This window comes from Petromyzon marinus, chromosome 40, assembly GCF_048934315.1.
Source record: "Petromyzon marinus isolate PM22_M1 ecotype Great Lakes invasive population chromosome 40, UKy_Petmar_22M1.pri1.0, whole genome shotgun sequence".
In the NCBI taxonomy this organism is placed as follows: Eukaryota; Metazoa; Chordata; class Hyperoartia; order Petromyzontiformes; family Petromyzontidae; genus Petromyzon; species Petromyzon marinus.
The window spans coordinates 9,508,859-9,523,766 of NC_133706.1; the positions used below are offsets into that span (position 1 = coordinate 9,508,859).

General features: G+C 59.0%; 1 protein-coding gene across 6 annotated transcripts in view; it reads left to right on the plus strand.

The window, feature by feature from the left end:
* Positions 1–14,908, plus strand: part of LOC116950762 (E3 ubiquitin-protein ligase NEDD4-like) — a 126,190-nt gene that overhangs the window by 53,383 nt on the left and 57,899 nt on the right. For 2 of the 6 annotated variants that reach the window (XR_012946474.1, XM_076073107.1), the window contains exon 1: positions 5,312–7,473. The exons of 2 other annotated variants lie outside the window; for them this stretch is intronic. Coding sequence is in view for 3 of the 4 variants with exons in the window: in XM_076073107.1 (XP_075929222.1) it covers positions 5,785–7,473 (1,689 nt within the window). In the remaining variant the exon portion in view is untranslated. Of the gene's footprint in view, positions 1–5,311; positions 7,474–14,908 lie in introns of those variants that run through there. 2 more of the 6 variants (XM_032968799.2, XM_076073106.1) reach the window with 1 other exon arrangement.

Consider the following 14,908-nt stretch of genomic DNA (forward strand, 5'->3'; position numbering starts at 1 on the left):
AGCTGTTGTGGGTTCGATTGTGGCGAGCACTTTGTCTGTAATGAGTGCAACCTTACAATAAGCCAATGCAGCTCAGCGAGCACCGGACGGACACGGTTGGATCTTTCAGTAGCCGTCGCGACACGTGCCAGAGAATTTTTGTCCACGCTTGAGCTTGGTAAAGGGTTTGCCAGACGTCCCGTAGAGTAGTGAGTTGCAATAAGTAGTGAGTTGCAATAAGTAGTGAGTTGCAATAAGTAGTGAGTTGCAATAAGTAGTAATCGAGCCTTGTCGATACTACGCTTGAGCTAACAGCTCCTTCAAACACAGAAGACGCTGCTGCTGCTGACTTACTTGTGTTTCACGTCTGTAGCTATCACCTCTGCCGCCAACCCATGCTCCCCAACCCCCACCCATGCCCCCCCAACCCCCACCCATGCCCCCCAACCCCCAACCAGCCCCCACCCATGCCCCCCCAACCCCCACCCATGCCCCCCAACCCCCACCCATGCCCCCCCAACCCCCACCCATGCCCCCCAACCCCCAACCAGCCCCCACCCATGCCCCCCCAACCCCCACCCATGCCTCCCAACCCCCACCCATGCCCCCACCCATACCCCCCAACCCCCACCCATGCCCCCCAAACCCCACCCATCCCTCCCAACCCCCACCCATGCCCCCCAAACCCCACCCAACCCCCACTCAACCCCCACCCATGCCCCCCCAAACCCCACCCATGCCCCCCCCAACCCCTACTCATGCCCCCCCAACTCCCACCCAACCCCCACTCATACCCCCCCAACCACCACCGAACCCCCACCCATGCCCCCCAAACCCCACCCATGCCCCCACCCATGCCCCCCAAACCCCACCCATTTTCATTTCAGTTTTCATTTATTTGGTGTAGCCCTGTGAGCCATTCGGCTCTTGAATCGTGTGCATCCGCAACAAACAAGCCCCCGCCCATGCCCCCCCAACCACTACCCATGCCCCCCCAAACCCCATTCATGCCCCCCCCAATGCCCCCCCAACCCCCACCTGTCCAGTTCCCCCGTTGCAATGTCGGTCACCATCCACCGCTTGTAAATCAGAGACCCCGCCCCCCGCCTGCCACCTACGGGCTGGGTCACGGCATCCTCTGGGATTTGGGGTGGGGCAGGGGGCACGGAGTTCTGACCGCGCCGTGAATCGACCTTAATCCCACGTTGGCAAGTGCCCGTCTCGTGCTGCGAGAGACACTGCGTCTCGCACAGACACAGCCCGGACACACACACAGCGTCGCGCATTCACACACACACACACAGACACACAAGACAAAGGTAAAAGATTCCCCCCGTGTAGGGGCAAGTGCTGTCAGCGAGCACCTACGAAGGCACGGCACGGCACACGAGGGTGTGGGTGGCCAGCACCACACCCGACCGCCTTTGTCTCCCCAGGGGCGATGTACACACACCGCACTAGGTACTCATTTGAGGCTGAACCCACCTAGGGGTGGCCCATGACCGGTTCAGATAATCGTCACTGGGTGTTAGCCCGCGAGCGAGAATCGAACTTGGGTCGCCGGGTTCGTAGCGCAGCGTAGCGCTAATCGCTGCGCCACCGCTCCACACACACGCTCACATACCCACCCACGTACCTTCCCCCCCTTTGGAAGCCCCTTTCCCGGCTGCGTCCACTGAATGCCTCTCACTCAATACCGATCGGGGGCCCTTTGCTCAGATTTTCCGACTGCGGTTTTTTATATATATAATAAAAAATAAATCCGTAGCAAAAAAAAATCTTCATAAATGGTACCTGTGTGTGTGTGTGGTTATGAACGTGTGCACGAGTCCTGGGCCGTATTTGCGTATGTGCGGAGCGGTGGTCCAGTGGCTTGACATCCTAGGTTCGATTCCCAACCTTGTTCAATAGCAATGTAAAGTGTCCTAGGCTGCCCTTTGACCCAGCAGACATACTAATAGAGAATGCTGTGTGTGTGCGTGCATGTGTAATGAGCGGCGGCGAAGTGGCTATACCGTGCAACGCTACGAACCCGGGCAACCTGAGTTCGATTCCAGGCCGCGTTGTCTATCTGGGCCTCCAGGCACCTGCTGCGGGGAGATAAAGGGGGCCGGACGTGGTGGTGGTCACAGCACCCACTTGTGTGCTGTGCCGGCCTTAATAGGTGCTCGCTAACTACGTTAGCCTCACTGGTCTGTTAGGATTACAACGGGGGACCCGTGTGTGTGTGTGTGCTTTTGTGCGCGTGGGTTGAACAGCTGATGTGTTGGTTTGAAATCGAGTTTGCTGCCAGGCAGAGAATGTAAGAGTGGAGACCTTCCTGTCCAAGGCTGGCGAGTTCGGCGGGTGGCTGCGGGAGTTGGCCTCGTGGCGAACATCTCAAATTCTGCCAGGCGAATTGTCGAAGCGGCGGTGGCGTTACTCCAGCGGCCCCCACGGTTTGAGATGGGCGACCGCGGTTGTACTGTGCGGGCTGTTCTTAATTTTGCATCTGCGCAGAGGATGGCCGCATCTGCCGCGCGACGCTCCGGCGCGGTTGGATACGGCCCTTTGTTTGTGTGACTCGCGCGGCAGAGGGGCCTCGGCCGCGACGATGCCTTTGCTTGGTCACTGCTCCTTGTTCGAGCAGCAAAGGGTCGGGCAGACAGAGCACACACGCTGGGAAGCAACTTCATCCTCCACTGGCTCCCAATGCAGAGCCCGATCGTTTTCAAGACCGCAATCACGGTCTCCAAGATGCTCCATGGACTGACCCTTGCCAAGGGTGAGTCCACGCACTCCCCTACCTCTCATCTCACTCTAGTCTCCTCCACGCACTCCCCTACCTCTCATCTCCCTCTAGTCTCCTCCACGCACTCCCCCACCTCTCACCTCCCTCTACTCCCCTCCGCGCACTCCCCTACCTCTCATCTCACTCTAGTCTCCTCCACGCACTCTGTCTTTTCCTGTGTCTCAATCTTTGCTGAGTGAGAGGTCGCCCATTCTCCTCTGCTGCCTCCCAGTCTGGAACTCACATCTCCCAGCCATCCGTGCAGCCGAATCCCTTGCCCCCCTTTTCAAGTACAGACTCAAGACCTTCCTTCTTCCCTCTGCATGTCACCGAGTGCTTCTCTCCATTAAAAGAAGAATATTGGCAGACCGCGTTCCTAGCGTCTTTGCGATGCATTCGAACTTCGACGCCATGAAAAGTGCAAGTTTTTATCGCGTTGCTGCGCAACCTCCATCAGTGTTAACACTCCATCCTGATCTTCTACCCGAAGCTCTTACATGCGTTACAACACCATGCTTGGTGTTGTAACCAAAGCACCCGTCCTGCCTTTCACAGCGCTGTAACATTGGCACCACCAGTACTGTGTAAGGCATGGCCAAACCCACAGGAGCTGGAGATTTGCCCCCCCCCCTCTCCGTTTGCCTGTTGTGAGGGTTTCAACTCAGGCCTCTCTGCCCCCACTGGGTGACCAACGGTCATCGAACGCCCCGACCGACGTTTGTGCGTAAACACGGGACGCTCTTGAAATGATTTCACAATCACAATCTCGCGCTGTTGTTGTCTACTACTGCTGGGCAATGACCCCCCTCCTCCACCACCACCACCACCCCCCCTGTTGATTTCCATTCCTTCCTTTCCTCGGTCGTACTTTCCTGTCCAGCAGTGCCCTCCAAAACTCTTTGATCGTGTAAACACCGCGTGCTCTGGAACCGATTTCCTAACGGGTAACCTCGGCTCAGAATCAGAATATTTTATTTATACTGGAGGAATCCGGTGAGCTATAAAGCTCTTTTTTTGTTTACAGATTTATTGTCCAGTTTGTTGTCGTCGGCCTGCAACGCTGCCTGCCCCATTCCCACGTGGATTTCTTTGGCTTCATCAACATCGTCGTCGGTGTGACCCCCCTGTTCTTTTTCTTAGTTTTTCATTCCTCGGCCTAGCTCTTCGCAGCAGCCAACCTCCTACCACTCCTCTCTCATCTGCCTTTCACATTTTAATGGCAACGCACGCTCTTCGAAACGATGTTCATTATGACAACTCGGAGCGGTGGAGCAGCAGTGAGCAGAGCGCTGGCGGCACCAACAACAAGGCGACCCGAATTCGATTCCCGGTCGCAGCCGACATCGGCAGCGAGCGATATTTGAACCGGTCCCAAGCACGGCTGGCTATGTACGGCGAGAAAGAAGTTCAACGTAACATACGGTACACGCCACCCTCAACTTGACCGTCCCGTCGATCTCCACGACTGACACGGCGTGGGAAGGCCTCCTGCAGTGGATTGACAACGGGGCCGTCGTGCGTTATTATCACAGCTACGTTTATCTTGACGGGCGGAAGGACGTGTCTTTATTTACGAGTCACGATCACATCATCCGTACACCGGTGGACGAACGTTGTAAAAAAATGTGTGTGTGGCGGTAGTGTAGCAGTTAGCGCTACGCTGCGCTACGAACCTGGCGACCCTGGTTCGGTTCCCGCTCACGGCCAACACCGGTGACGATTATCTGAACCTCGTCCTGGGCCTCCCCTCGGTCGACTCTGCCTCAAATGAGTACCTGGTGCGGTGTGTAAAAAAACATCGCTACTGGGGAGACAAAGACGGCAGGGCGTGGTGCTGGCCACCCACACCCTCGTGTGCCATGCCGGCCTTCATAGGTTCTCGCTTAAAGCACTTGCCCCCAACAGTCTGTTGAAGGCTACACGGGGGATCTTTGTCTCTGTGTGTGCGCGCGCGCGGGCGTACACACACACACACGTGTTTTGTAAAAATATAAGAGGCGGACGCGAGTGCTTGGGGAGAACGCGGGGAGGAGTTTAAATATGTTTTGTTAATGTAGTCCATCAGCCGCGGGTACAGTAAAGTGGGAGCTGGTGAAACGCGACACCTCGCACCCTCTATGAATACACTGCCCTCTCTCCCTCTCAATTAAAAAAAAGAAGCTTGTGTGCTGCTAAATTTAAGCGCAAGTGGCGCAGAGCCGTGCGGCGGCCGACGGCGGCGGTGGTGGCAGCGGAGAGAAGCCGAGAGCGCACGACGCGGCCCCACGAGCCGGCCCGTTCCCCGCTTGCCCGCTGGCCCGCTGGCCCACGCTGGCCCACGCGCGACATCCGACCGAGGCGCGCTTCATTTCGCTCGTGTTTTATTCCGACGGTAAAACAAAAACAAAAAAACCCGACAACAAAAAAAAGCAAAGCAAGCGCGGAAAAACTGCAATCCGTTCCGCAGCAGTTATTTTCATTTTATAGAGCAGGAGGAGTGGAGGGGAGTGGGGGGGGGCGGCGGTGGAGGCGGTCTACGACGGCGGTAGCGGTGTACGCAGCACGCAGAAGAGCGACGGGGGGGGGGGGGGGGGGCTGGTTAGTCGACGGAGGAGGGCTGCGTTTGAGCGACAGACGAGTCATGCGGTGACTCAGAAACCTGTGCGGCGGTGACGGCGATTGTGTCGAGGTGCCCGATGGCGTAGACGGGACACACGGCCGCCGTCCGTGCCCGGGTGGCCGCCCTCCCCCCCCCCCCCGACTATTTCTGCCGCGTCTGTTGCCGCTGAGCCGAGCGCGCTCGCACTGGGAACCCGAGAGGCGCGGGGGCCGTCACGCCACCGGCAGCGCGTCCGCGTTGCGCTCGCGTGCGCGACATGTAACCCTAGCCCGCGCGTCGGCGAGAGAGAGGAGGAGGAGGAGGAACCGTCTTTAGCGTGGGCGCATGAGCCCGTCTGTCTTCGGAAGCCTCTCTCGCTGGAGTGAAAACAGATTTTTTTTTTTCATGAACGTCGTTGCCTCCCCGTGGACGTGAACAAAAAAAAAAAACCAAAAGGATGGCTCAGCGGCTCCGGCTGCGTTTCGCGGCCGGGCGAAGCCACACGGACCCCTCGTCGGACGCCGACCGCGACGAGAGGGCAAGCGACGCGCTCATGGGGCTGTACTCAGCCCCCCGCCGCTGCGCCAGCGTGCAGCTCACGCCCTCGCGGCCCGAGTCCAGCCCCCCGCCGTCCGCGCGCGCCCTCGAGCCGCCCCGGCTCAAGCGCAGCTCCTCCATGTTCATCCCGCAGCTCGTGACCAGCTGCGGCGACAGCCGCCCGCGCCGCAAGAAGAGCACCTCCGTGCAGATCTCGCTGCAGCGCCGCCCGGCCGACGGCGCCGCCGGCGGACGGGCGGACGGGGAAGCCGGGGCGGCGGGAACGGCGGTCGCCGCCGAAGATGGGGACGGAGCGAGCGGGCGAGCGGTTGCGGGCGCCGGCGCGGTGGCGGCGGCGCCGCCGGACCCGCCAAGGGATTCGGGTCCTTCGCGCACCGAGGCGCGGGATGTAACTCCGGCCGAGTCTAAGTTTCCCGACATCGCCGATATTCCTGGAGGGAGGGTCGCGCTGCCTGGCACGCGCCTGGGCGAGGTGCGCGTGGTGACGGTGCCGTGCGAGCCCTGGCCTGCGCGGCCCGCGTCGGCGCCAGCGGCTGAGAACGGACGCTTGCGACGCTGCTCCTCGCTGCTCATCTTCCCCAGGAGCCCCAGTATCACGCCGCCGCCCAGCCCCACTGCCGGCGAATCTCCGGCGCTGGTGCCGACACCGGGACAACCACAGCAAGCTCAGCAACAGCAGCAGCAGCAGCAGCAGCCAATCCAGCAGCCGACGCAGCAGCAGCAGCAGCAGCAGCCGTCCTGCGACACAGCGGTCTGCTCCACCCGCAGGGTGCTCCACTTGCCCCCGTTCCAGATGCCCGCAAAGCTCGGCCACATCGCCGAGCACGGCCCGGCGCCGACAGACTCGCCCCCGGGCGCCGACGCCATCTCCGTGGACCTGCTGCCCGGCGCCAGCGGCAACGGCTTCCGGCTCAAGCGCCACTCGGCCGCCGGCGAGGTGCACCGCATCCGCGTGCTGCCGCTGCGCTGCCGCCCGCGGCAGACGACGGCCGACGGCCAAGCCGCCGCCGGCGCCGCTGCCCCTCCGGCGCGCCGCCTCCCTGCACGGCCCTCGACCCCGGCCCCCGGCGGCATGCGCCCCGCATCTTGCCGTCCCAAGGACGGCGGCGGCGCCGGTAAGCAGTCGCGCTTCGTGGTGCAGCTGCGCAAGCCGCCGGCCGCCGAGCCTTGCGCGTCCGGCGACGGCGGCGACTTCCTGGCGGGCAAGCCGGCCGCGTACCCGCGCGCCCGCCTGCGCCGCAGCACCTCCGCCTGCCTCCTGCCGGCGCAGGAGGACGCGGGGGAGCGTGGGCACCGGCTCCTCGGCGCGGAGGCGGAGGGCGAGCGCGCCGCGGACGTCGGGCGCGGCCGCGCCGATTACCCGCAGCTGCTGCGGAGCCGCTCGTTCGACGGGATCTCGCCGAGCCCTCCGCCGTCGCCGGTCTTCCACGTGGAGCAGGAGATGATCGGGGGGTCGCCACACCTGCGGATTACCGTGACGCGTGGCGGGGACGCGAGGGGCCGTGCGCCGGGCTCCTCCGTCGTGCGGGACTGCGGCGGCGTTACTCCGGAAGGGACCATCGTTATATCGTCGCGGAACCACTGTAAGGTAGGGAAGTTGCGGCCGGGGACGCTTCGTGGCGGCAGGACGGTCGCTCGCTGCGGAGAGTGGAGCGCGGTTGTCTTGACAGCGCCGGGGTTGACACCGGGCTGTGTCGGGGGGGTTGGGGGGGTAGTCTTGGCCTCAGGATCTCGTCGCGTTGTGATTACCGGGCGGCAACCGCCCGTTGTGGTCTCGCGGTGTGCCCGGTCTTCGGTGGCAGCTCGTGGACTCACTCCAGACCCGTCGACCCGCGCAGAGACCGCAGACTTACCTAGAGGCCTATAGACTCGCGTACGGACCCAAAAGCAGAAATTGCACCGGCGATGGCGCGTTGCAGGCGGATTCATCATCGGCGCTTATATCTACTCGCATAGAGAGCCATAGACTCACAAAGAGATCCGCAGACTCGCATAGGGACCCGTTGGCTCGCATGGAAGACTCATAGCCTGGAATGCGCTGGCAGTGGCTTCACCATCAGTGTTTTCTCCAGTAGATGGACGCACGCAGCCTCCCAGGGGACCTGGCCTGGCGAGAGCCCATGTCAAGTTGCTTTCATATTCTGAGCATCAATGAATCACGCGCGACTGGAAAACCTGGCGCTGGATTGTCCCCTCGTCCACGCCGGCATGCGCTCTCAACGCGGCTGCCTTTTGACCGAGGGGGTGTTTATTTTTAAGCTCTGGTTGGAGATCTTCAAACCACTATTAATATTGCCGACTGTTTATTCCGGGAAAGCTTCGCCGAGTCCGAAGGCTCCCTATTTAAGAGAGCCCTGCCACTCTCGGGATGTTTGGCCAAGAGCGCTAACGAGCGTGGGGCTCGGCGGGAGGGAAGCGGGGACGCCGGAGAAAACCCAGCGTGGGCACACACGAGGAGGGGGTAACCGCTCAGGGCTCCGCACAGGTTGATTCACGCATTCATCCATTCGTTCGTTTCCTTACCGAGGTGGGAACACTTTCGCGCTGGCATCTTCCGGTTGCCTCGTGAGCCCCACGCCTACAAGCACCCGGGCGAGCTGCAGTGATCACCCATCCAAGTGCTAACCAGCTTCAAACCCTGCTTAGATTATAGAGCGCGGGCGAGATCCAACAGCCGTAGCGTCGCATGCAGGGCGATTTGGTCTCAGGCAAAAAAACGGGTCACGACCACCACCACCACCACCATGATGACGACGACGATCTGAAAAATATTTTCCCTCGAGCGCGAACATCAACGCCCGGTGAGTGCCCCGCTCCTGCGTGAGCGAGGTAGATGCCGCATCGCGTCAACAACGTGATCGGTGGACGAGCGGTCGGCGTGGCCGCGGCGTGCGACCGCCGGCTCCCCCTCTTCGGGCCTTTGGCCGATGTCCCCGCTCGCCATAGAAGCACACGGCAACAATTGCCGGAACGCGGTCCGCCTACGGAGCACTTTCAAATGGCGGCACGCAATTCCGCGGTCGGTTCCATTGCCCGCCGCTGCTCCACTAACACCCGATGCCCCCCCCCCTCCCCCCCCCCCCGTTTTTTAATCGTCGGTGCACCCTTGATGAGCGGCGCTGTTAAACTGAGAAAAAGGCTAATTTAATTTGCTGGCTTTTCTATTAATTACACCGCCCCCTGCAACGCTAGTTCGCGAAGTTGCGTGGGGCTCCCCGCCCAATCCGTGGCATTCCGCGACCACCACAGTGCCCCTTTAAAAGAGCGACGCGCGCCCATTTATTTACTGGCACCTCTACAGCCGGTGCTGTTTTAATCACTGGTGTCCCTTTTAGTTCACGGGTCATTATTTAATTAGCGGCGCTGCTCTCGATTACCAGCGCATGTCCCCCCCCCCCCCACCTTGAATGACCAGTGCTCCGTTTAGAGCCGGGGTTGGGGGAGGGGGGGGAGAAAGGGAACCGGAGGGGGGGTGGCCAGGGGACGGGGGGGCAGGGGGGGTCAGGAGGTCAGTCGAGGCAGGGAGGGGTGGGGAGGGAGAGGGGCCGTTGCCGTTTGGGGAAGCTCTGCTGAAACAGGAGACGGGGAATGTGGGCTCAGGGGCGCGCGAGCGTGGCGGAGGAGCGCGGGGCGAGGTGCGATGAGGAATGGCCGTGGAGGCGATGCCTCGCGCTCGTCACGTCGTCGGTTCTGCGACGGCCGATGTCGACGGCTGCTCGTGAAACGGCGCGAAGTCCGGCCGGGCGGACCGGTGACCCGGTGAAGGGTCGGCGTGGATCCGGTGAAGGGTCGGAGAGGATCCGGCGACGTTATTGAGAGCAGGTCGGAAGGCCCAAAATGGCAAGGGGCCAGCAATAAACAGCACTGTTAAAGTTGTGATCGATGAGGGGTGTAAGACGTTTCCTGAAATGAGCAAGGTTATTATAGGAGCTTGGGAAAGAGAGATGGAGAGGAGGCAATTCCTACGTGGAGTAGAGCGAGGGAAGAGCGAGCGGTAGAGCGAGTGTGTTTTTGTGACCTGCAGTGTGGTGAGCGACGGGATGAGTGATTAATGGGTGAGTTGGTGGGTGAGCGAGCGAGCGGGTGGGTGATTGAGTGCAGAACCAGAAGAGAGGGAGAGGTGCCAATGCCATCATGAACAGGGAAGTTTTGTCACCGTGGCGGGCCGTGCGTGGTGCAGTGGCGTAGTGTGGCTGGCATGGTCCCCCCCCCCTTATTAATTCATATCTTGGCACGGTGGTGCAAGGAATGAATGGGGCCCACTGTCCAAATTTCTTCTCTCTGTAGCCCAGGGCCTGAGTCCCTCCGGGCCCGTGGGCCAAGGTGCAGTTTGCACGACACGCGGCGCTCGCTCGATATCTACGCCAAAACCCTTGCCATTGAGGAAAGCCTTCGGATGCTAAGTGCCGGCAAGGCCGGGGTTGGTGGGCACCTTGATGATGGGAGGTGATCAAGGTAATCAGAATCTGGACATCCGTGAAAAAGAGCTTTGCAGCTCATCGGATTCCTCCGGCATAAAATAAAGAGTCTGATTCTCATCTTTCTCACAACACTGCTGGCAGAAAGGCCTCCACTCGAGGAAGCTCCAGAGATCCCCTCCAGAGGGCACTTGGGCCTACTCTTAAACGCTGGCCAGACATCTTGGGAGAGGTGGGACTACCCACACTCTACCCAACTACACGTGGCCTACAGATCGATCAAATGCGGTGAACCCATTTACACTGCTGGGCGGGGACAGAGGTTGGGGGAATATTTCAGAAACTTGCCCCGGTTTTTCACCTGCCGCGCAAAGGTGATGGAATCGAACACCGGCGCCCTCTGGGGATCGCGGGGGGTTCTCGATGGGCAGCTGCGCAGCTCTAGCGTGTGGCGGTGAAGAGAGAGAGAGGGGGGGGGAGGTGGTGACGGAGTCTGGCGTGAGTTGTGACCGCCGTGGCTGGCGGTGAGAGCCGAGCCGCCGACGGTGACAGGGCGAGCGCGGAGAGGAGCACGCCGAGCGCACAATGGGTGGGGCTATTTACAGATGGAGGAGGAGGAGTGCGGCAGGAGATTGACTCGGAAAAAATTCATAAAAGGCCGTGGCGCCTCTTGCTTCGTCCGAGAGCCTCGCGCGCACACACACACACACATACACACAAAAGATAGAGACAAAGATCGCCCGTATAGCCTTAACAGACTGTTGGGGCAAGTGCTGTTAGCGAGCAGCACATATGAAGGCCGGAACGGCGCACGGGGGGGTGAGTGGCCAGCATCACATACGGCCGCCTTTGTCTCCCTGGTGGCGATGTTTACGCACAGCACCAGGTTCTCATTCGAGGCAGAGTCGACCTGGGGGGGGGGGGGGCAAGACCGGTTCATATAATCGTCACTTGTTGTTGGTGGTCATGAACGGGAATCGAACCCGGGTCGCCGGGTTCATAGCGCAGTGCGCTAACCGCTACAATACCGCTCCCCACACGCACAAAAACAAAGATACCCCGTGTGCTGTCAGCGGGCACCTATGAAGGCCGGCACGGCACACGAAGCGGTAGGTAGCCAACACACACACACAAGCAACGCGTGCACACACACGAAGCTCCGAGTGAAACCCTGGTTAATGTTTTTAAAATCGGCCTGGGCGGGTTGCCTGATTTCCACACTTTAGCCCGAGCACGTGAGAAGTTAGTTCACTCTGAGGCGTCAGGAGAGTCTCTTGGGTTCTGCTGCTGTTGCCGCTGCTGCAGTTGCTGGTGTGTTTTATTCTTTGGGGGGGGGGGGGGCACGTGTGTGCGTGTCACGAGCCCGGGCGATGATATTAAGTTGCTGTAAACCCCCAAAATTCCGTGGCTTCCGTCCTAACGAGGAGGGATGGGGGCATGGGCCCCCCGCTGTGCCACGCTCAGGGCAGGCGCCCCGTTGAAAACCCCAAGGCCACCAACAGCTACTGGCACCCACGGTCGGAAGATGTGGCCGGGATTGCCACCTCTGCGGTACCAAAAAAACCACCAGGACACATTTCGACGGCAAGATGGAATATCTCCGACAACCAAAGTCACCGTGTTCAGTGGCGGATTCTTCCGCAACTGACAAAAGGACCCGAATGTTTGAATGTCCTGGGAAGACTTAAAAGATTTCCGAGGACAAACAGCTACGATCCTGGGGAAAAACCAGGACGGGTGGTGGCCCGTGCCGTGATGCCGCAGGAACTTTGGGTCGCGAGCGGTTGGCTGCGGTGCTCAACTGCGTGAGGTTTCTTGGCAGGTATCGGAGCGCCAGGCTTAGATGCAGGATTGCCACCTGTCCTGGGTTTCCCAGGATCGCCTGCATGTTGAGGCAGCTGCTCGGAAATCTGTCTCCCCGGGACATTCAAAGTCCCGCTTGCTGTCATCTGCGCGAGGCTGCACCCGCTCGCTCAAAACGACGCGTGGGCGTGGAGATACGTACTCCTTGTTGTCGCGATGCGTCCCGGGTTTTCTGTTTTGTTTTTGTACCTCCGAGGTGGCAACCCGGCCGGTGGGGCGGCAGGGCTGCGGTGGAATGTGGAGGTGGCGGGGGGAGGGGGGGTTGCTGCTGAGAGGTGGCAAGTGGTGGAGATGGGGATGGGGGATGGGTGGTGGGAAGGTGGTAGCAGCGGCATGCAGCAGCAGCAGGAGCAGCAACCGTTCCGTCCATGCCAGGAATGTGCCTGGCTCACGGTCAGCGATGCCGGTCTTGCTACCTCGGCGCCCGCGAGGCACGGCGCGTAATTTATAGCCGACTCGTTTCCTGTGCACTCAGCCCTGGGCAGGGCGGAAGAGGGGAGGGAGGGAGGGACAGACGTACGGGCTCGGCGTTGCGGACGGGCGAGCAGGCGGCGCGTGACGGCGCCTACTGCGGGACAGCCCTCGCCACGTGCAGCGCGCGCCGTGACGAGCGGCAGGCCAGCGCAGTGGCAACACTCGAGCACACCCCCCCCCCCACCACCACCCCCCCACCCACACAGCGAGAATGTCCTGGGTTCGATTCCCGACTCGGGGCGCCTTGCTGTGCAGAGTCTGTATGTTCTTCCGAATGTTCCGCACGGGCTTTTTCCTGATTCGTCGGCTTCCTAATTATAGCAGTGACAACAGCAATAAGTTTCATGTAACTTGTATTTGCCAAACCATCCCGACTGCTGAAAAATGTCCCTGCAAATTACTCAGCTGGGGATTACACGTGGCAACATCGCCCCCTAGACTGCGAGAGAGAACTTGGCAGGAACCTCCTGAGCAAAAGTCACGAGACTCAGCGAGGCTTTCCCGGCCCGTACAAGCGTAATCATACTGCAGTAGTAATAATGAGAGGTACAACGGATGGCAGAGAACAATTGGTGACGAGGTGGCAGTGAGGAAAGAGGTGAAGTAATTTCCAAGTACGTTTTTATTTTATCTTACATTTCGAAACCTGTGGACCGTGACTCCGGCGCATCGTCTTTCGAATGCCGCCACGGGATCTTTAACGGCCACTGCGAAGTGGCGGACGGCGCGCGGTATTTTTACAAGGGGGGGGGGGGTAGGTAATTTACCAGGGCGGCCGTGGGTTCCAGCCGCGAACCTCTCTCCGTGTCTGTAACCAGTGAGTGGCGAAAGGCCGTTTCTGGCTGTGCCACGTAGCGGAATATTCCAATTCCATTCCGTGGGTCTTTCGGTAAAGTCACGTAGGTAGGTTCAAAGAAAATAACAAAAACTACAGTACCTATCTGCGTGACTTTACCGAAAGACCCAAAGAATATGAATTCCTGCAGTGACGAAAGCTTTAAGTCAAGATTCCCATTCCACTTATAGGGGTGGGAGTCGCTGCCGTATTCACCACCTGAGCGGACTCGGCTTGGGGCGGTGTCCTGTAAAGTTTACGCATTTGCGCCCTTGCGTGATAAGCCATCATTTTAAATGTGAATGAACAGCGTTCCCTCTTTTTTCGCGAGGGATACGTTCCGGGGAAGCTCGCGAATAGTAGATTTCGCGGAAAAACTATATTTTAATTAATTACATTAAATACCAAAATAAGCTATGAAATACATGAAAATTATCTCATCTCTTTCTCACATCATATTATCTTTTCTTTTTCTCTCCCTCCAGCAGTATAGAGTTCCAGAGGCGATTCGCGGATAGCCAAAATCGCGGATAGCAAGTTCGCGAATAATCCGTCACATTAGTTTACTCAGGAAGGCCTCGCGCTGGGCCTCAGGGTCCGTCCTGCCAAGTGTCCACAGTGCCACGAGGGACGGTGTGAAACACCAGATGGTGTTGTGGCTCGCTTACTCCAGACGATGGGGTGATTCGTCCCGCGATGCAGGGCCACGGTTTGATTCCATTGCTGCGTTTTTTTGTTAACGCTGTAAAAAGAAACACATATCTCGACAACACACGTCATTCGTTAACATTTTGGTTATATAGCGGCCTCTGGTGGCTGCAAGCATCATGTTACCTTGCTACATTACAACGCGTGAACGAGTCACGGCTCGTACGGCATTGATGATTGCAAACTCGATTCGGGGCGATTGCAAACTCGATTCGGGGCAATTGCAGTTTTCGCGAGTTTCGCGAACAGAACGATATTATATTCTTGGTTCTTTCGGTAAAGTCACGTAGAAGGGAAACAATTCTCACTGTGAGAATTTTATTGTTTTATATTTTTATTATTTTATTGTTTCCCTTCTACGTGACTTTACCGAAAGAACCAAGAATATGAATCCCTGCAGTCACGAAAGCTTTAAATCAGAACGATATTAGTTTAATGCTTTATATGTCTGTGAAATGATACATCGTTACATCCCATTGGTGTATATACACCACACTGGTTTGTGTTGGGTGTCCTATTGCCGTGTGTGAGCGCACACGGTAATAGTGACGCATTGCGCCACTAAAAGAAACGCGAACCAGAGTTCGATTCCAGGCCATGGCCAACATCAGCGGTACCATACCTGCAACCGGTCCAAGATCTGTCTGGCCGAGGTCGACTCGACCTCGCGATATGAGAAACCTCTCCGTGGTTGTATCCTGTGTTAAGGTTCGGCACTGTGTTGT